This window comes from Tauraco erythrolophus, chromosome 15 (assembly GCF_009769465.1).
Source record: "Tauraco erythrolophus isolate bTauEry1 chromosome 15, bTauEry1.pri, whole genome shotgun sequence".
NCBI lineage: Eukaryota > Metazoa > Chordata > Aves > Musophagiformes > Musophagidae > Tauraco > Tauraco erythrolophus.
This window is the reverse complement of record NC_141479.1, coordinates 12,375,676-12,397,470: the sequence shown is the minus strand read 5'-3', so window position 1 is coordinate 12,397,470 and position 21,795 is coordinate 12,375,676. Positions and strand designations below refer to the sequence as shown.

General features: G+C 38.8%; 1 protein-coding gene across 7 annotated transcripts; it reads right to left on the bottom strand.

Moving 5' to 3' along the window:
- Window positions 1-323: 323 nt before the first annotated feature.
- LSM14A (LSM14A mRNA processing body assembly factor) lies at window positions 324-21,129 on the bottom strand. Of its 7 annotated transcripts, none has more exons than XM_009981291.2 (10): window positions 20,760-21,129; window positions 12,537-12,700; window positions 10,981-11,113; window positions 9,795-9,917; window positions 7,768-7,944; window positions 7,395-7,457; window positions 6,350-6,529; window positions 4,686-4,857; window positions 3,607-3,835; window positions 324-1,664 (listed from the first exon to the last, which is right to left on the bottom strand). In XM_009981291.2, exons 1-10 carry the CDS (start codon window positions 20,878-20,880, stop codon window positions 1,641-1,643), a joined length of 1,386 nt encoding a protein of 461 aa, XP_009979593.2. In that variant the 5' UTR covers window positions 20,881-21,129; the 3' UTR covers window positions 324-1,640. The 7 variants fall into 7 exon arrangements, with proteins under 7 accessions (XP_009979593.2, XP_086477402.1, XP_086477403.1 ...); XM_086621276.1 differs by having other exon boundaries at window positions 6,350-6,523; XM_086621277.1 differs by having other exon boundaries at window positions 10,981-11,082; window positions 12,542-12,700.
- Window positions 21,130-21,795: the final 666 nt, after the last annotated feature.

Here is a 21,795-nt window from a genome sequence, read left to right as displayed (position 1 = left end):
CACGTAGCAGCGGTGCTGACGCGGGGACCGCGCACGGCGCACGCCGTTACGCGACGGGACGGCGGCAGCCGCTCGGCAGCGCCGTTCACATGCAAAACGCTCCTCCCCGCCGTCAGCGAACGCCTACGGCCACTGCGGGACCCCAGTAAGGAAACCAATTACAAAATACTTCGTGTAGTGCTATACAAAAGTTACAAAAGTAAGATTCTATCAACCACTTTTAAATATTCCGATTTTCCAACAGTGCGGTTTTCCACATCTTTATCACCACTGAAAATTTTGAAGATAAAGTAAAAAAAAAAAAGAAGAAATAAATCAGCAAATTAGATCAAAACGTTTTAATCTTTGGATCCCTTTATTCCTGTGGCCTTCATATACATATACAGACACAAATGACCAGGTTTCTATTTCAGCATATCAAAAAGTTGTAACTAGTCATTCGGAATTGGCAAAAAGTCCATACCATGTCATTTGTGAATTCATGGTCTTAGAACCAGCCTTAATGTCTCCAAGCTATGGTCTATCAAAACGCAAACAACTTCAAACACTAAGAATTCTTTAAATTGCTTACGCCTACAGGTATTACAACAAAGTTAACATTTCAAGAATTGACAAATGGAGACATACTTTTGTCCCAGGCGCTCCAGGAGAAACCACTAACTCGTGTGCCTGGTCCTTTATTAAAAAAAGTTAATATTTATCACTAAGTAAAATTAATTGCAAATTTTGACATACGAAAATTTCTTTTCTCCTTATTTGAAAATATCTCCTTAATTTGGTCAAATCCTGTGATATGCCAGAAACTACGAAATCAAAAATTCTTGCAAGAGAAGTGAAGAGCGTATCCAGTTTCGTGTAATGGAAGAACGTTTTCAAATCTTCATTATAGTCCAAATATAAAACCAAACACTTAAGCCTGAAAAGCTGCTAAAGAAAAAAACCCAACTAATTCAGTGTTCTTCAGCATATCGACTTTTGCAATAACACAGTATTATGTTTGCTGACTTAAAAATGTTTATTCTTTAAAAAATTAGTTGCTTTTTATACAGCTATACAAAGTCTGTAATGTTTCTTTGGCAATGGGATATAATGGAATTTTACAACTATATAAAAAGTTTCCTTTGCCTAAGAAACAGTATTTACTGTGTGTACATATCTGACTGACAAAGCAAGTTCTCTACTGTCCAGCACCCTAGTTGATAAAAGTACAACTATCTCAAAAGGGATATTACAGGATTTCCAAAAAACAACCTTCAGTGGATCAAAACACTCACAGTATCGACGGCCTTCTGCATACAATTGTCCTTACAACTTGAAGCAATTATCAAACACAGTTTAGTAATAAGAAAAATCCTTTCGGTGATGAAAAAATACTTAAACTCCATCGAAGTACTGCTTTATAATTAACTATACATAAGAAATTACTTATCCTTCTGTTTCAAATATATTTAATGCTCACTGTTTTCAAAGATGGCCATTTTTCAAAAGTAACTGCATTACACCCCTTTGAAATTAAATAGTTAAATCCCAGTGCTGGTGACAAGTATACAGCAAATTAACTTCATTCTTTGCAGAGATTGAAACTAATTCTCTGGATCAAGAAGATCTAGACGTTCACCCGGTTTCAGCTTTCTTGTAGACTATGCAGCAACTTTGTTGTCTTTCTAGAGGGAACAACAGTACAATGTTAAAATTAATTTTGCAAAACAAAAATCAGAAATTAATCTGGGCAACGGCACCAGGAGAAGATGCACCAAGATGGCTACTTCCCATCTTCTGAAATCAGGAGGAGACCTCCCTCTGTGCTCGGGTGAGCATCTGGTCAAAACACCCTCCATCAGGCACACACAGAAGGAAGCAGCTGCTCACTTTGACTAGATGTGTGACACACATCCTCGGTCTTCACACTACCTCCTACTTGTCTGGAAGCCTGTGAAATTCTTTCATTCCGAAATCCAAATCTTTGATCTTCAACTCTTCGTTTCAATTCATGCTCAGCTACCAAAAATTTCTTTAAATCACAGGACTAATTATTGCAAACTAATGAAGAGATATCTGAGGGACAGTCAGAAATCTTCTGTGATGAAAAAAGACTCCTCCCCCGCTTTCTAATTTAAATTAAAAATATTTAAATCTTCAAACAGGAAAAAAAAAAAAATCTGTTGCAAAACTCTAACTGCTCATGCAGTAAGCTACCAGAAAAAGTTATTCTGTTCCAGTCAGAAGTGTAAAGTCTACGCTTACTTCCACCAGTCTGGTCAATTTTATTTGTTACTGATTCTAAACAGTATGTCAATATTACTTCTGTTCCTTAACAGGCTATGGTTTTAGTTGAATATACACACTTAATGCCAAGCAAAATGTCTTGCACTGAAATTATTAAAGATTTTGGTTTTGCAAGCAACTGAGCTCTTCTGATTTACTTAACCTGTACGATTAACGAGCTTTGATAAAGAGAAGGATTTATGTTGCTTCCAAGAAGTGTCCCTCAGATATCGCTATCACAGAATACATGACTTTACTAGCTGGGGCTGACAACTGACCTTGTCCTTCCTCTGAACAGCTGGTAGGATGAAGAGTTAAGATCTTCAATGGGAAACAGAGAAATGGATGTCTTAATGGCATTGCAAAAGCAATAAATTGCATAACTGTACTGTAAAGGAAGATTCTGCTTTTTAGCCACCACAGCTCTTGCAGAACAAATTACTACTTCTATGCTTCTGTGATGATGAAAGCATGTTTGTACATCAGGTTACTTCAGCTAGCAGACTTACACGGTGGCTTGTGCATAATGCTTAAAGGCACTTAAGCTTCATTCATATTTAACTAAAAGTAAAGTAGTAATACTTTAATCTTCTAAAAACACTTTCTCTATGGGATGAACAGGGATCTTTTCTTTTATGTTTTTTGCCCTATCTCCTACAGTTCCTTTTTACTGAATGACTAGATGAAGGAAAAAAAAATAAAATCAATCCTGCCTTAGCTTTCCCAACAGCTATTGGATACAACCCTGTAAAGTTACAGTTTAAAAAAAAACAACTCAACAGACAAGTGTGGAACAGGACCTTACACAACTCCAGTATTTTTTTTATCTTCCTTTTTGCAAAGGGTCATTGCTATGTTTGAGCGACCTCAATTACTCTATTTTAGGGGTTCTACAGGATTTTAGAAGTCTATAGACTTTGTGCCAACTCAGTCGCAAAGAATTCAAAAAAGTTTGTTGCACACTAGAAGTAAGTCAAAGTACACCCTCTCCATCTTTACATTTTACAATATTGCTTAGCAAAGTGCTTGCAATTCACATTTCTAACACTTGTATTAAATCTGAAGAACTTTTAGTCCCCCCTCCTGCCCCTAATTCCAGCTATAGAACAAACACTTAGGGCATGTGAAGAAAGGTAGCTTTAGTTTTGGTTGCTGTTGATAGTAAAATGATGTCATGTAACTAAAATTTCAGCATTAATGGACTTTCTTAAGTGGCTGAGAGTACCTGCAAAATGCTTATCAAGAAATGCTATTTCATCACCAAATCTAAGAGCAGGAGGTTTTTTAGCTCTAGTTTCCAAGAACAGTGGATCAGGTCATAGTAAGATTAAATGTATTTACCCTATATTCAAAGTCAGCAAACTCCCTGCCTCCACGACCTCCTCTGAATCCACCACGAAATCCTCGGGGGGCAGTGAAGCCACCTCTTCCACCTCCTCGTCCTCTTCCACCTCGGAAGCCAATCCCCCCTCTGCCTCTGAACCCTCCACGACCGCGATTGGGACGCAGTGGTATTCCGAAGGTCTCGGCATTTAATCTTCTTTCCTCTGCCCAGGTGGGTCGCCGTTCTCTGCCACACAAAAGGAACAAGCATTGTTTTAAAACACACTTCAGAAGGAAGATTGCCTGGCTTGGTTAGAATTGCCAGAAAACCCACAAAATGAAAAGTGATACATTAATCACGTTGTAAATCTCCACATTATCCCTTCTGCAAGAATCCAGACGTCTGCCACAATTCATTTAACTAAACAAAAAGAGATGTATGTTACAGTGTCATTAATTATATATTAATAATGCTGTAAGAGTTTCCCATATAGAAGGACACAGTCTATATCCTCTGCATATAGCATCGGATAATAAATAAAAGCTGTCTGCAATTGAAAACACGAAACAGAAAGTAAGGGTTTGCAGTTACAGATTTTATCTAGATGTCAGTACAACAAACACCTCCCCTGTAATTCAAAATTGGTCAGCAATCCATCATCATCTATCTAATAAAAATCAACAGCAAAATATAAGCTTTAATTTTCCTGAAAGATTATCTTCCCATTCAAACAACACTACTGGTCAGGATGGTTATGTAATCTACCTAAAAACCATTACCAAAGCACAGTCATAACTCATTTAACTGAAGCGGTGAACCCACTTCAGTCACTCTGGAAAGGACCTAGAGTATGTACGCTAAGTTCTAGAAGCACAGTTCTAAAACAACACTTCAAAATGCCTGCCTATTAACGTGTTGCACTTGCCCACAAAAACATTTTGTGCTTCATATTCCTGTTTTATTTTTGCCCACTGCCTGTGGAAATAAGCTTGACTCACTTTTGATTCAGGGCTGATTGTAATGAGTGGTGCTGACACTACCTCATGACATGAGGGGGCATTAAGTAGACTAACAAGCGTCCCCTTGCAGGCCTTACCTATTGTCATCACAGGAGATGTTATCAAAGAAGGATTTGGTTTTGTCATAGTAGCAGTTGGGTCCAAGTGGATCTTCCTCATCCGCATTCCCTTCGCTATTTTGGGTATCAACACCTGAGTCACCTTTGTCTTCTCCGTTTACAGGCTTCTCTGGTTTCTCAAGTTTATCTTCTGGAAAATAAAAGTAAATGGCTTCCAGACCATTATACAAAACAGCACTGTTAACTTATTCACAGACACAAACTACACTGAATGCTCAAAACCACAAAAATCTCCAAAATTTAATGTGGAAGTCAAATAACTTGACACATAAATTAGCACGTTTTGCTGCTGCTGTCTAGTGGTTTGATATCCTTTTTATTCCTTGTGGGTTTAATTAACAACAACAAAAAAAATCTATGGTAGAACGGATTTGATAGCCATCTATTTTACAATCTCCTAGCTACCTCCTTGCAGACTTAACAGCCTCACTCAGTCATTCCCCATATAAAAGACATTCCATGTTTTTCCTTATCCCTGTTATCCTTCACCATTGTCTTCTCACTCTGCTGTTATCTGCTTTGAGACACAGGGCCAGATTCAAGATATTATGCTGTAAACTGACTTTATGATATATCTATTTCCTAATAATGCCTGAAGTTCAACTTACTGTTTTGACTGGTACTGAAAAGCTTGCTCAGTAGAACTAGGTTCTGATCTTAAAGTCTCATTCCTAAACGCTTACAGCTGAAGTCCCATGATGCTGTGCATAAACTTCAGATAACCAACTCCACCTTTCCACAATACACACACACACAAATTACCACTGTTTTATAAAATATTCCTGTAGCTCTTCATGGGTATCTTTCACTTTCCTCTTTATTATTCTGAAAAAAATGGTACTGACAGCAAACTGTCAACTCATTCAAAAATGATCCAGAAAAAGAGGCAAGAACCAGAGAACAAATGCTATGGGACTCTACTGGTGTTTTTTCTCTACACTGAAATCTGACCATTTTTTCTGACTTTTTGTTTCCCAGCTTTTAGCCAATCATTTACTGAAATAGGGAACTCCTCATTTTAGCCTGTAACAATTTTGTCCAAAAATAGTAGCAGCAGTATAACGAACAGGTGGCTGGTCACAAGAGAATGAGGTAATTAAAACAGAAGCCTGCTAGAAAACAAGAGTGCTGGCAGTACAGATCTGAACTACTCCTGTGTTCCTCTGGAAAAGGGCAAAAGCGCAGAAACGCTACAGACTATCTTAAATTGAAACTCTCGTGCACCCTCCAGCAAAGTTGTGACCCCAAACTCATGTTTTTCTGATTGCTTTTAGTCTATTAATAATTGAAAACTTAAAATATGTTTTTTCTTTTACTGCATCCCAAACTCAAAAGTAAATTCACACTAGTGGGACTTCCACTCAAGTAACCTGCATTTTTAACCAACAGACTTGTTAGAACATGATGTATGATATTTGCTATTTAAAATTCTTTCAAAACTCGAATATTGACCCAAGTGTTAAATTAGATGATCCCAGTTGACTTGTTCATCGATCATTCTTTTTTAATGACCACAAACAAGACTTAATAGGGTAAGACTTTTAAAAATTGTTCTCCAAGGTAGCATTTAAACAGCAAGACACAGTTTTTCCATGCTTGAATCTAAAGCAAAAATGGTTTACCTTTTAGTTTAAGTTTATTATGAAATTCTCTATCAATTTCCTCCTTGTTGAACTGTGCATTTGCACTTTCAAAGTCGAAGTCCTTCTCAAACTTCATTGGACCATCCCTCCTAATACCAAATCTCCCTCGACCCCCTCTGTGACCTCCACGGCCTCTCCGTGCTGAAGGTCCACCTGGAACTGAAAAGAGGAAAATCCTGTTTGGTTTGGTTTTGTGGATCAGTTTTCCTTTGCGGGTAGTGTGAGGGGGTGGTGGTGGTAGTTAGGTTTTGGGTTTTGTGGGTTTTTTTGGTGTTGTTTGTTTGTTTGTTTGTTTTTTGTTGGTTTGTTGGGGCTTTTTTGGTTGGTTGGTTTTAGGGTTGTGTTTTTTTTGTTTGTGGTTTTTGTGTTTTTTTGTTTTTTTTTTTTTTTTTTTTTTTTAAAATTCCTGGGGTTACAAGTTAGCATTTCATGCATTCTCTTCCTGTACTTCTGTTGTTAAAAGTCCTGTCGGAGCAACTTGTAATTTGTAAATTCACTTACAATAACTCCAGCAATGATACAGAAAGCATGATAGTACTAAACAACTTTATAGAAGTCATCAAAAGCTTTCTGAAGAGTCAAAATGTTAGTGTTTTTTCAGTCAAGTATTTTCGTAGAAAGGTAACAGGTTTTATTTCATGCTATTGTGTTTATAAATCCATGAATACTGCTTGGTTTTGCATTTTTATTCAAACCACTTAATACAGAGCAACCAGAAGAGATTTTCTCTGTAACGTTGACTTTTTGTGCTTGTATTATTCTGACCCAAGGCAAAATTATTGTTATCCACTAGAAACAATTATGTGAAAGCATTCTAAAATACATAAATTCTTCCATATTACAAATACATAATTCTTCTTCTTCATATTCATAAATATCATAGTCTGAACTGCAAGATTTCTGGACACTAGAAGCAAAGTTCTAGCACTTTGCAAACTATACACAATGCTGTATTTTAGCAGACTTTTAAAAAACTTAATGAAGTCTGAAAACAATGATAGCTATTTCTCAAAACAAGATTTACCAATTTGTCGTTTGCTTTCATTTCTGAGTTCATTTTCTGATCTTGAAACCTTGTGTGCTTCAGCTAAAGTTGGAAATAAAAAAATGATTTGTTTATCCAATTAGGTATTTTTGATCATACTTGTGTATATAGTTCAGATTTCAAAAAAATCCAAATCTATAAAAGTAAACCACAAATTTAACTTCACAAAAGAAAAAAAAATAGAATACATATGCTTGACTTTATAAAAAGATATATATCTATAAAATCCAGATCTCTGCTGGCCAGTCTACTATTAATGGACAGCAGGAAAACTCCTACATGTTACCGTTAAAGAGAGTACTTCATATCTGTATGGAAGAAAATTAGTCATATGAAAACCATCCAAAGCTACCTCGTCTGTGCTCTTGATTTTCTAGTGATTTTTGGCTAGCGGACACCAAAGGTCTGGCTGGTACAGGACTCCTCCTCCCAACTGGTGCTGGAGCAGGCAAGTGGGCTGAAGCTGTTTGTACTGCTTGTTCCATGGTGGGGCTCCTTCTCAAATGATCCATCTGAGGGCTTGAACGACCTGGGAAAAAGACAAAACAAAACCAAAACCTAAAGAGTTATTTCTCATTCACAAATTTGAGTTACTGATCTCAACCAATCTAGACTGACAGATTTATCTGCCTTACCAGTCAAGACAGCTGTGTCCAAAGAAGAAATAAATATTTCTGCACCCTCAGATCCACTAATCCAGAATGAAGGATATTTAGCAATTCCCCTTCCCCCAGTCTAAAAGAAAAAAATGGGTAGGACAATTAATCCCTACCAACCCATCCATGATGTGCATTTAGCTGTGGAATGAAATTTTTTGATTGATTGGAGGTAAAAATACTCTTTCTGCCTCCCTGGAAAGCCAAGTGGAATGTGACTGCTCCCAAAGGCAGAGATACAGTTACGATACTGAAATTTCATTTAATCTAGTGCACTCTGTTGTATGATCACCACAAAATAAAGGAACAGTGACGGCTAGTGCCAGGCATAATGCGGATGAAGGAGCTAGGAAAGCTTCCCACAAGTGCTGTTCCTACATTTGAATTTGCAGCAAGAGTGATTGGAGCCAGAAGCATGTTTAGAATGGGGACATTTGATCTGGCCAGACAAGTTTATGACACCATATAGGTAAATCTACTAAGAAATTAGAATAACACTCAAATCTCAGTTAAGTAAAAGAAGAGAGTAACAATGTAGCCCATAAAAAAAGCTAAACAAAAGAAAAAAAAAGAAAAAAAAAAACCAAAACCAACCACACCACACTTCTACACACATCTACAAAGATGACAATTATTTTTAAAAGCAAACACACACAGAAAAAACTTGCTAGTGTCCCACAGGAAATTTTGTGGCAGAATGTTCATCTGGAGCACGTGTCATACATTAAGTCCAAGAATCACACAGGTTTTAATTTCACCTATAGAAAACCAAGCTACTCTTCCAGCAGAGAAACAGTAAATGCTCAGCATACTTGTTTTTCCTCCTTCAGTTAATGCAACAAAGTAGTACATATTTTAGGTAATCCACTCAACTAATTCTAGAAAGCACTCCTAGTTGGTATACAAATCTCAACTAGAATTCAGGAAAAACCACTGTTTTGTCTCAGTGAAGTGCTTTGCCTTTTAATATGACTGTCTAAACTTAAAAATAGCAATAGGAATCTATCTCAGCACACACTTTTACTCACAGCAATGAAGAGTGGAAGAGCAGGAAATAATGCCTTCAGGATTCTGAAGAGCAACCTTAACACATTTTCATGAAAAGTGAGGGTGAAGGTGCTCAACATTTAGTTTCTTTTTTCTTTGCCGCTCAAAAAGAATCAAGAATTTCCTTTTTGCTTCTACTTTCTTTTTCCAATATTACACAAACTACCCATACAGCTTCTATTACTATTAAGCTGACTCAGCTGTCATGACACTATCTCTACAGGCAATCAGGTCTGCTGTTAATATTATTTATGTAAATATACATTAATAAAAAATACTGTTAGGAATAAAGATTTTTAAATTGCAGACTGAAGGACTTGACAATTAAATCAGCATGAAGTACCCCGAGTTTTGTCGTGCTACCAATAAACTAGACACTGAATTTCCATGTGCACCTATCTGCCAACATTATGCAACTGAGGTAAGTCCTACTCCTCGATACAGACGATACTCAAAGGATAACAACAAATGCGTTGCTAAGTCACCTATGCAGCATGCCAAGATGTAGGAAAACACATTTAAAGAGCAAGTACAAAGCCTCTCAGTGCTTTCTAGTTTTAATACCAAGTGTTTTCATGGAAGAATTCAGCTGTTTGCTTAGCATTTCTGGCAACCACCTAAATCACAGGGGCATGATTGGTCAAAAAAGATCAAAGAGTTATTCCAAAAGATTTACCTTGAGACATCTGTGTTTTTAGTGATCTTGCATCTGTTGTAAATGCAGAACCAACTGCAGTGCTTTGGGACATGGTAGCACTGGCTGAAGAGTCTGTTCCAAAAGACGTTAAAGAACCTCCAGCTTTGAAAGAAATAATAAAGTTGTAAAACCTGGTTTGGACTTTTTTTCTTTTATATCAGCACTAAATGATTAGTGAAGCCATATTATACACTTATTCTAGAACATACGTAAGTCTGCCCTTCCCATACATTTCAATGTAATGTATGTATTTGTAGTAAGTTAGTAAGCCTACTATCTTGATGCTTTTTATCTTAAAAAAAATTAATAAAAGAGCACTGCTAACTTTAGTATCACAAGTATTATCATAGCGTAGTCACGACAGCATCTTACAGTGTAATAAACAAATTCTATTGGTATATATTTCTACTTAACATCTTTTAAATGAAAATATGACTGTCATATCTTATTAACTGTATTGAGTTATGGCAAATTCTACAGCTTTCCTTTCACATGGCTAACATTTTCAGTACCAAGAGTAACACTGTTGCCATAACAGTTACAAGAATATAAGTTTTTATGTGAAAAACTAAAATGTGAAATAAGAAACTTTAAGGGAGGAATGAAAGTTGGTTGGCAAGTCTCAGAGAGCATCTGCAGCATCAAGGAGCAACTAACCCATGCAGCTCACAAATACTTCAAGCAGGTACTTCATGACAAGCTAATATTTCATGAATAGCTGGAGGACTGTGCCAGCACATGGACTGCTGAATAATCTAAACTCATGGTTAAGGCGCACATCACCTGGTTAACCTGGGATACCAGAGATCCACAGCACAGCTACGGAGCTTTTAGCTGCCTCTGCCACTTGTGAAATATAATGAATGCACAATGAATGTAAAGAATACGTATGAAAAAGAATGAATTAATGAATACAGGAACCTTTCCGTACTCATCCCTCTGAGATAGGGTGTTTGCTTCTCAATCATAACTGCTTTGATTTGAGATGCAAAGGCTATGAAGAACTCTCTACTTTTGAGCTACACTGTGGGACTGATACACACTGGAGACTTTGGATCTGCCCTTAGAATAAGATGTTGATGGAATTATAAGCACTGATTACTGTCTGTGCACACACATGCAGCTTCACGTATAGGAAATGCCAAATAATAAAAAATGAACAGACCAACTCCAACAGCGCCGAACTGCTGCCCCACCAGCGGGCTTGGACTAAACTGACTGTATGCAGGCATTCTGCCAAAAGGACCATAGGACCCCACAGATTGGAATGAAGATGTAGTCGAAGATCCTAGTGAAGACTAAAGACAAAACACATTTGCAGAAATTAATGTTTACACAAAGAGTAGGAAATAGTTCTGCAAGGCAAGAAATGCAGAAGCTCTACAACTATTTGTTAAGCGTACCCTAACACCACCATTGTAGCTAATACGCATAAGAGACCTTAACATTCATAAAGTTGTTTCTTTTAATATCAAGAATTTAACTGCTTTAACACAGAAGCAACGACAGCACAAAATAATGAATTATACATATTACTCTGCATGAAAACTCAAAATGGACAACAGTTAGTAGAAAACATTTTCACAATATACATACACAAGTTTAGAAAGCACTTTTACCCTTCCAGTATCACAAACTTGTTAAAACATTATCATAAAATTTTGCAATCTTTTCCCTAGAACCACAGATACTGCACTCTTCTGTCAAACATGTAGAAGCTTTTGATGGCAAACTTGAAAAATGTCCTATCTTTTTCCCCTCAAGTTTTAAAAAAACATGTGAACAATGAAGACGCAAACATACTGGAGTAGAGTGAGGTTATTACTATTATTGGGGGTAGCAGTAATGCAATTTCACAGCTCTCAACTACCACTGACAGAAGGAGCTGCACTCAATTTAGCAAAAGACCTCAAGAGTATTGCAAGTGTACCTTGTAAGGAAGTATCATGAATTTTATCTTATGGAACAGCTAAACACTAGAAACGTAAACACTTACTTGGAATTATCAAGTTCCTTTTGAACCAAGAACTTCCATCTTGCTCTCAGGGATGATTTTAAGACACCCCACAAGCACAATCGACAAGCCAAAAAGCGTCAGAGGTCAGAAATACCTATCTCTATCAGTCCCTTTACTACAAAATAACAGATAAATTAACCCTGAAGTTAAGCTTCAAGTTCTAAGTTGCTTTCCCTTCAGCAACCAGGTATTCTCTTTTCAAATAACTGCCCTTTAGTATGAAGCCTTTTTAAAACCACTCATACAGATCAAACACTTTTAAAGTCATAGTAAAAGAAGTTGAACATTAAAATCCAAAAGAAAACAAAGCAAACAAAACCAATAACTAATGATTTGGGGATGTTTCAGCATCGGCTCCATTTGACTTATACCAAGTCTGATCTTTCCAAGAAGTCTCACATGAGTCCTCCTAAGCCAAGTACCTTTCAAAAAAAGGCACGAAGGTCTACCAAAAGTCATTAGTTGTTTTTTAAAACTGGCAGCTTTGGTGTCCTGTGCATTGTGCTAGAGTTAGACTTCAACCTTGAGTTTCACAGTTAAAGACATGATTCGAAAGAGGAAAATCTTTCCAGAGTTCTTTACATTGGATTGTGAACTTTACAGCAACAAACATTTTAATTTTTAGTAACACTCAGCTAGAGAGCACTTAAAGCTACCGGGTTATATCTTCAGCAATAAACATCTAAAAATATGTGTTGACTTACCTGAACAATAGCAGGGTCCTGTGGCAATGAACACTGAGGCTTTGGTGGCTCACAGACAGTTAGGTCTTTAATGTCACTGCCACGGAATATAATATACTCAAAGACTTCGTCACGAGGTGGTATAGGTCTGTCAGTTGGTCTATCTTCTGTACCAAAGGAGCGAACTGCAAAATTGAGAAAGGAGAAAAAAATAAAAACACACTACATTTAACAAAAAGGTTTCAAACACACTGCAGAGATCAACAGCTTTAAATAAAAAGAGTAAAATTTTATTGAGAAAAGAACTTATTAAATAGGCAGCATATTCTTTGCAATTATCAACTGTTCAGACACAAACGAGTAATTTGATCTTACAAATTTCAGCTAAAAAATCAAGCAGAAAGACACCTCTTCTATTCCTTCTTGAGACATCACTTATGCTATCACTCATATGTTGAATATTTTGATTGTTTTGTGAGGGTAAGAGGAAGCAGATAAGCACTTTTTTGCTAAGTTAACACTTTAAGGACATTATAGCAACAGGAACACCAACAAAGACTGGTAAGCCAGTCCTGCAAATCAAGGACTATTTGAGTTTACATACCTCATATTCTGCACTTGCAAATCAGGAAAGAAACATGCTAACACTACTAGAAGCTAGAATATTAATAAATACCTAAAGAAAATTATTTCTCAACAGATTCAAAGTCTGAATTAAGATTTAAATAAAAATCAGGAATTCTGTGGTATGTCTAGACAATTTTCACTACGCAAAATGCATTCTTCTTGCTGGTGTAAGCTTCATATGATTCCTGTCAAATTAAGTAAACTCACTGGGGCATCTTCCTAAGTAGGCCTGCATAGTGTGCAACATACCAAGACATTAAATTTATTTGTATGCACTTAGAAGAACTCCAACAGTTTTCAGATTGTGCAGTAACGAAGCTTATCACGCTTTTCCCTCTGCATTACACACAACCACTTTATTTTCACTACCCTCTCACAGACTTTTCTTCAACCTAAGACTGCCAAGACCAGGTGAATATAAAATGAAACAAAAAAAAAGAAAATCTGAAGAGATAGATCTCCAACAGCTAGTTTTGTAAGCAAAAACTAAACAATGAATTGAAACTAAAGAGGAAGGAAAAAAATATTTATCAGTCACATGCTACCGAACATCAACTTGCAGCACTTTTAACAATAATCCCTCATGACTGTCTTTGCTCTAGACTAAGTTTTTGTTTGCTTTGTAAGGTACTACAGACTATGCTGATAAAACATCTGTATTTTGCTTTAATTTACCAGATTAGTTTTCCCCTCCATTTTCAGATGCATCAACAATTTGATGATCTACTTAGCGATATGGTTTAATGGGGATTAGGGACGGTTGGACTCAATGATCTCTAAGGTCTTTTCCAACCTAGAAATCTATGAATCTATGAATTTGGAGACTTATTTGCATCCATTGAATCATTAGTCAAGAAAAGCAGAGTTTACCGTAGAGCTGTATAAAGTGATACTGAGTCACTTCTTGGGCTGCATCAACCATCTTCCATCACTGTTGCTTTCTCTAGTACTGCATAAACAGAGCTTATCAGTCAATTATTATAGACCTTTTTGAGAATTATAATTCAGGGGTAAAGAGATCAACTCCACACTACAATGAAATATAATACTAAGAGGTTACAGTTATTTTGTTCATACTATCAATCAACTTTTCTATTTCTGTGCATTTGAAAATCTGCTCTGAACAGTACTATAAAATGTAAGCACTGTAAAAAGGCATATACATTAAGCGAATTTCAATCTTTGTTATAAGATAAATCTGCCTTCTCTTCTTCCTCAATTGAAAAACATATCTGAAGCAGAAGAATTCGCTGAAATAAAGTAACACACAATAGCCAAACAACATTACCAATTGGCCATGTGCTTTACCGTAGTTCATTCTGCTGCTTTTTATTCATCGGGTCCTTTTATTTCACTGTCTTGATTGAGGATCCATCTTCACTTTCTGGCCATCCTAGATTGTTTATTAGATAACTGGTAAATTAATTTGGCCCTTCGTTCCATCATTTGACCTGCTGCCTTGTTAAGTATAACCAAAGTTGATTTTACATTGGTTCTCTCTATCCCACACTGAAATGGTTGTTCTAGTACCCATTTTGTCCACAAAGGTGCAGAAAAATGGCCAGAGTGCAATCAGTTACTGAAGTATTTTACTTTCCAGTTGAAGTGAAGGAATTAAGCAGTAGCAACACCACAAAACAGGGTAGTAAGCTAGAGGATCACGTCTCATCTTTACATAGAACTAAAAATCTGATGAACTATGGAAGAAATCTGCTTTCAAAGTACTTCTCAAGTCAGGGCTAAGCTGCATGGATAAGTATTTTACTATTAATACCAACATCACAAGACACATATAGGAACAGTTTTAACATCTGGCAATTACCTTTCTCCACTCTAAACCAATTAAAAAAAAAGCAAAGAATCTAACTTTCATCTAATGACACTTTATAAGATGTAAAGGGATTTTATTGTCTGTCAAAAGAACTTGCCTTTCTCCCCATCATAAAATTACAAAAGCATCAAAAGGAAGTATTTTCAATACCAAAAATTCATCTTTAATTGATTCACCTGTCTATGCAACTAGATCAAGACACTGATAAGGCTGTCAATGGTTTTGCAATAAAACATACCATGAGTTGCTACCAGGAGTTTGGCTTTTTTCCTCTACCTCTCCCCTGCCCCAAATCAAACTGGTTTTAGTGCAACTTTCTGCAAAATATAAAGACAATATTGTCCAATGAATAGCAGCTCTGCTGGAAAGGGTTAAGCAAACTCCTCTGATCTGGGGTTCAACCTTCTCCTCTCACTCCAAAGCAACGAAAATAACCATCTTCAAGCCTAATTTCCTTCTAAAGCAAGGAACCAGAACTGCATGTGTGTCAATCTAAGCAAGCAGTTTAGGATAAGGTCTACTCAATGTTTTCGCAATGTATATCCCACCTAGGTCCTTCAGATAGTAGTATAACAAAGAGTTGAACATTTCTTCTACTATTTTGCAGAGGGATAGCTATCTTTACAGTTTCTTCTTTCCTAGCCTGGATTAGAATTGAATATATTCTGAGGTCATTAAAGTAAAACGTAATATTAAAGGTGGCCAGTACAGTAAGATTTCAGAAAGAAATAGCTTTTACCATAGTTTTGCAAAATTAGAAACACTAAGTTGCCAGAGTCTCAAAAAGATAAGGTATCGGAGCAGCAGCAGTCTTTAGAGCTCTATCCATCTCTGTCTCTTGGGATATTTCCTCAGACTATTATCATTCCTCCAGAACAAGGTGCAGCAGTTCACACAAAGCAAAATACTGAAGAGTGAGAGGAAATGAAAATAAGCACATGAAAGATAACATAATCTTACGACATTTACCAGGCCTATAGTAAATCCATTTAATCTTACCTTGTCAATTTATTTTTTTTTGTTGTTTGTTTGTTACATGAGCTAAACTGGCTTTGTGATTTCCAAACAAAATCACAACCATCAGGTGTTAAAAGCAAACTTATTTTTTGTCAGTGTAAATACACAGACTTAAGTAGCTAGCTAGAAAGGCACAACAGTGTTAGTTTCTAACAGAATTAATGTATGTGACTTTACGCCCAAGTAGTTCCACCAATTTCACGTGTAAAATGCTGCAGGCAAATTTTTGTACAGATTTTGACTAACTTCAGTGTTACTACTATATTATATTTTAATGTGTATGACTGCATTATACTCCTATAGCATCCAAGGAAGACATTGCAACTTTCCCTATCAGTTAACAAAAACTATTACCTGTTGATTAATACAGAAAAATAGCGTGTTAATCAGAAGCCAAGCTGTATATTCTACTAGCAAAAGAAGACTCTTGTCATGTAATTCTATCTCTGTACGCAGCACTGACACAATCTTACCGGCCTTACTTGATATGTAGCATACACACATAAATCAGTCTTTCCCCACTCTTAAGACACCCATGAGAAGCATGATGACTAAAATGAGACCACCACTACCAGAACAAGTCATTTCAATTGTCATCTCTTTTCAAAACATCACAACCCTTTCCCTGTAAACATGCTCAGATGCCTGCAGCCCACATTACAGGGAAAGTATTAAAGCGAAGGAGCCAGCTTGAGGCAGGCTCATACCTTCAGAACAATTAATTCAGTATGCATTCCCTTACTCGTAGGGGTGGTCAGGGAAGTAGCCAGGAGCGGGCTTTAATAAGAGGAATTTTTCTGCTGTGACACATTATGCACAGGGCTGGTTTGGCACACATGCCCTAAATCTCAAGGCATGGAGGGAGCATGTCACTTAATTGACTAAAAAATAACTTCATAAAAACTTGATAAAAATTTAACCCTTCCCTTTCCTGCTCCCATCCCTGAACCATAGGAAATGCTCGAGCACAAGAACTTTCCTTTCTTCTGTCTATGTTTCTGAGTCACCCAACTAATGTTGTGTAAAAGTCTAAAAGAAAGGGAAGTTTTCTCTTTCACATGTCATTAGACTGTGAAAAACACCACCACATATGGCTGAAAATGCCAGAAGCTTAAATACTATTTAAATTACTTAAAGCTATTTCATTAGTATCTATTAATTATAATGGTTCCAACAGCTGATAAGTTAAAACTGATGCATTATACCAGAGAGACAGTATATAATTTTCTGTTTCTTATACTCACATGTCTAAGGATTCCCCGCTGTTGGCAGCGAACAAAGCCTTTTCTGACCCAATATGGTTGTTCTTACAGTCTACTTACATTAAAAATCCATGTCTCTAAATCGGTGCCTCGAAATAGAAAGACATTATCTATTACTAGCATGAAAGATCACAACCAGTTTTAAATGCTGCAATATGTAAGATCAAGCACAGTCACTCACCATTATTCTACAACTGCCCTCAGATAGGACAGCAATCACTTTAGAGCAAGAAAATTTTACTCCTAACCGTGACTTGGAAACACTCTACTCTTAAATCGGTTGGATTTAACGATGTTTAAAAAATTAGGTATGAATTAGAAGTATGAAATAGAATGACGTTCCAAGTTAATTTAACTTGAAACTTGAGAATACGAGTGGGTATTTTTTTGGTTCCAAACACTAGCTCTGAAAAGCTGGTAATCCAAAGAAAACACATGCATCAATAATATATAAAAATCTCAAATTGTATAGCTTCCTTAATATTTGGAATTTGATATAGATGGGGATTTTTCACTGTTATTTAAATAAAAATACACTTTAACACTTTGTGAAAGGACACATTACTTTCACTTACCCGACTCTAGATTAGGATAAAAATGTTATGCTCAATATTTAAACGGTTGCTATCTTCCTCTAACTCAGGAGACAGAGGCCAGAACTTTTGCTAGTGAGAGGATTGCAGCTTGGTAAATAAAATGCCAATTAGAGAACTATAGGAGATTGCCCCTCAGTAACTGAGGACTACAATCAGTACCCTGTCAGCAACCCAAAAGTCTAATTTCTGTCTAAAACCCATAAGATTTAAGATTAAAGACAACATTTGACACGTACAACTTCATGATATTAATCTCAGACTTCAGTTTAGCCCACAGAAGTCCTACTGTCAGGCAAATCTGTAGTTATTCAAGAACAGATTCTACCTCTGCTTTTGCACTTTACGTCACAAACAATTCCAATGATTTCAGTTAAGAAATAAACAATGATAAGTTGCTCTGCACTCAACCCAGGTAACAGTCACATGAAGCCAGCTACATAGCAGAGCAACTGAAAGCATCAAGTCATCTTTTAGGGCTTTTTATTGTCTCTTTCTGGCAGAAGATTTGATATTTGTGGTAGATGATCCATGGTAAACAACTCTGGTTTGACTTCTGGACTCACGACAGGAAGAAAGAATAACTACTACCTGATCAATATATTTACAGCTACAGACAGTTTATAAGGAACTGCTTCTTTCACATACAGACCTGGCCATAAGTAACTATACTTGTCACCTTACACACATGCTATCATGCCACATTTACATGACCTAAGCCTTCATTTATTCAGCAACTTGAATATTCTACAGTTGAGCATTTTGTTCATGAGCACAGTGAACTGTTTTACAGTCTAATACGGTTGTTATCAGCTTCCAGATTAACCTCAAGATTTTTGGTTCTAGGTGGCCTAGAATACTGGTTTACTCTCTTCTGAATCATGACACTATATTACAAAACACATATTCTTCAGTTAATTCAGCCAAGTTTTATTAAAGCAAATTTAGTGGTTTAGATTTACACTTCTGATGAGCGCTATGGGAAGAGAGTAGATCAAACTACAGTTACAAATCTAATCTATCTTAAATATGTACACTTCGGCAGATATGCCATAACATGACTTAACCACTCTTGAGAAGTCATGCAAAATTGGCTTGGTCAGCACTAAATCTGTCTAATTTAGGGCAAGACTATCACAAGCTCTTCAAGAGTGGGATTCTTGTCACTGTTTTTGTACAAACCTTCACAATCACAACATGCAACTGGAATTTCTAAACATTTATTATTAATCACAGTGCTGATCTTGCATATAAACAAATACTACCTGTCCCTTTTAAACAGATAATGCAACTCCAGCAAGGTAATTTAATGTAAAAGCAACATTATAAGTAAGTAAAAATCACATCATGAAAGCTAAATACCCCATAAACGAACTATGCAAGCCTGGGACTAAAGCTACTATAATGTGTTTCAAAGCACACACAAAGCATTTACAAAACAAAGCAATATATTTCTTAAATAATCATGACCGTGGGGGGCAAAAGGAGAGAAAGAAGAGGACCTTAAAGTGACAAGGCACACAACCAAGAACTGCCACAGCGGGCAATGTGAGATGAAAGCAAACAAACTGTTACACAGTATCGACCAACTATGATACACACTAACTATCTAAAACAGAACAGATCGTCATGCTGGAATGCTAAGCTTATAATATGAAACAGGAACTGAGGTTCCGAGCGTCCTCAGTCCCGAATAATTGGTTTAAACAAAGAGCAGTTTTTCCCCTTACCTAATGGCTGGATAAATTCTCTGCTTTTATATGCATTTAGATTATTTAGCAATACTTTCCAGAGTCAAGAAGTGTAAAGTAGAATACTGTTGAGTTACACAGAACCTATTATAAAGAAGTTACTAAAAAATTTGACTTAATGTTTGACCTGAATATTGTGCATTCTCTGCCTTGGCTAATACGTGTGTTGAGAGTGCACCATCATGCACAAGAAACAGCAAAGTCCTTCAGACTCCCAGTTTCGAAATCCTCTTTTTTACTTCCCAGTCTCCAACTCCCTTCTCAGTCAACATACCTTCCTAACTTACATGCACACACATATATCCTCTGGCCAATACACTCACTGTCACACCAGCGTCTGTACTCAGCTTTGATTCATACAGTGCCATACAGCTGCCTCGGAAACGAAGAGCTCACGATCAGCTTTCTTTGTTGGATAACCTAGCTCTCATAGGATCCCCTTCAGACCCGAGCTGTCTCCTAGCCCAGGATGCAGAATAGTTCATTGGTACGTGCCCTGTACGTTCGGAATTCTTCCGATGCAAAGAAATCCTCTTTCCAGCTTCCCCCTCCCTTTCCCTTTAACGCATTAACTCCGGACCACTTCCGCTAAGGGCTTCATACTTTCACTCTATTCAGGACTTCTTTTAGCAGTCCCTAACTAGGCAACGTTCCTGGCTCCTTTTTGCGACGGTCCCTCCGCAGCCTCTCTCAGCTTTCCATACCCGTCCCCGCAGCCGGGGGAGCAGCCCGCGCGGCGGGAGCTGGGGCCTCCGCAGCGCCGTCGCTCCGCCGCTCTCCCAGCCCCTTTCTCACTTCCACCTCCGCCGTGAAGCGCCGCGGGTCGCCGCAGCCCCACGGCAAACGCTTCGTCGGTAGAGGATGGCGGGAGGACGCGCCGCCGGCCGAAACTAGGCGGGCTCTTACCCAAGCTCCGCCAAACCCCCTCGCAGCTGCTGCCGGGCCCTCGCGGGCTGCAGGCCTCCTCCTCGCACCCCGGGCCCCCTCATCGCCACAACGCCACGGACGACTCTGCCGCGGTTTCAGGTTCTTGTTCGATCCCCGACGGGCCCCCAAGGGTCCCCACGCCGCCGCACGCGCCACGGTCCCGCTCCCCTCCCGCCCCCTCCCCGTGGCGTTGCTGGGCCTCCAGGGCCCCGTTCCCTACTCCGCCAGGTCCTTACCCTTGGCCAGCGCCACAGTGGAGTTTTCGGTGTCGATGGTGTACAAGATCCCTTCATAGCGGATCTCGGCCTTGGAGATGAGGCTGATCTTGCTCCCGATGTAGGGCGTCCCCCCGCTCATGGTGCTGGCTCCTCGGTCAGGGACACCTCCCCTCCTCCCCTGCCGAGCGCTCCTGAAGCCGGGCGCAAGCAACAAAACAAGCCCGGCTCAGAGTCGTAGTAGACGTTCTACTCCTCCCGCTTCGAGCCCGACCTTCCGCCGATCCCCCAGCGACAGCTCTCCCTGCGCAGACTCCCTCAGCACACCCCGCACCGAAAGCGCCCTGAAGCTCGCAACATGGCCGCCGCCTTCATCTTCCCTCCGAGCCGCCCCCCCTTCGCTCCAGCCGCGAAATGGATGCCGGGAGTGGAGGTGGTCTCGCGAGAACTGGCGGCGGCGGGGCGGGGCCGCCCGTGTGGTCCGCCCGGGAAGCGGGCTTGGCGGCGCTGAGGGCTGCAGTGCTCCCGCGCGTTCCCGCCTCCCGTGTGGAGCGCGGGCTCCCCTGGCAGCGGTGCGCTCGCACGACAAGCTGGGCTCGGCTGTGCCTCGTCGCGCTTTCTCTGCCCGGCCTAGGGGCGGTGCGTGGGGCAGGAGCAGTGCCGAGCTGGGGCTGTGCTGAGCCGCGGGCTCCCGCCCAGCGCGCCGGGAGCTGGAGCTCGCGGCTGGGAACCCCACCCTGCCGCAGCCTGTGGACACCGGGGATGTGGAAGCAGGTTTGGTGATTTGGGGTTTTCGGGTTTTTTTGAGCGGCCCAAGCCACCTGTCACTGAATGCTAAATTCTTGTGATCCTTAATAAGTAATTTAGAATCCAGTCATGTGGAGAGCTGTAAAAGTTCCAGATGATAACTGGTTAGTTTGTATTTCAGGGGGGATTCCGCTTTGCTCAGTTGGCAGTGTTCAGATAGTCGGATTTTGCCAAGCAACACAACTGTTGATGAAATCTTGACTAAAGTGTGGAATTAATCCTGAAAAAATACCCTTTTAGTACAAGTAAA

Coding starts and splice junctions, on each gene's coding strand:
- LSM14A (XM_009981291.2), bottom strand. CDS start 20,880: ATGAGCGGGGGGACGCCCTACATCGGGAGCAAGATCAGCCTCATCTCC. Junction 9,918..10,980: donor GTTCGGCGCTGTTGGAGTTG/GTCTGTTCATTT, acceptor TTTCTTTCAAAG/CTGGAGGTTCTTTAACGTCT. Junction 7,945..9,794: donor AAAAACACAGATGTCTCAAG/GTAAATCTTTTG, acceptor TCTTTTTCCCAG/GTCGTTCAAGCCCTCAGATG.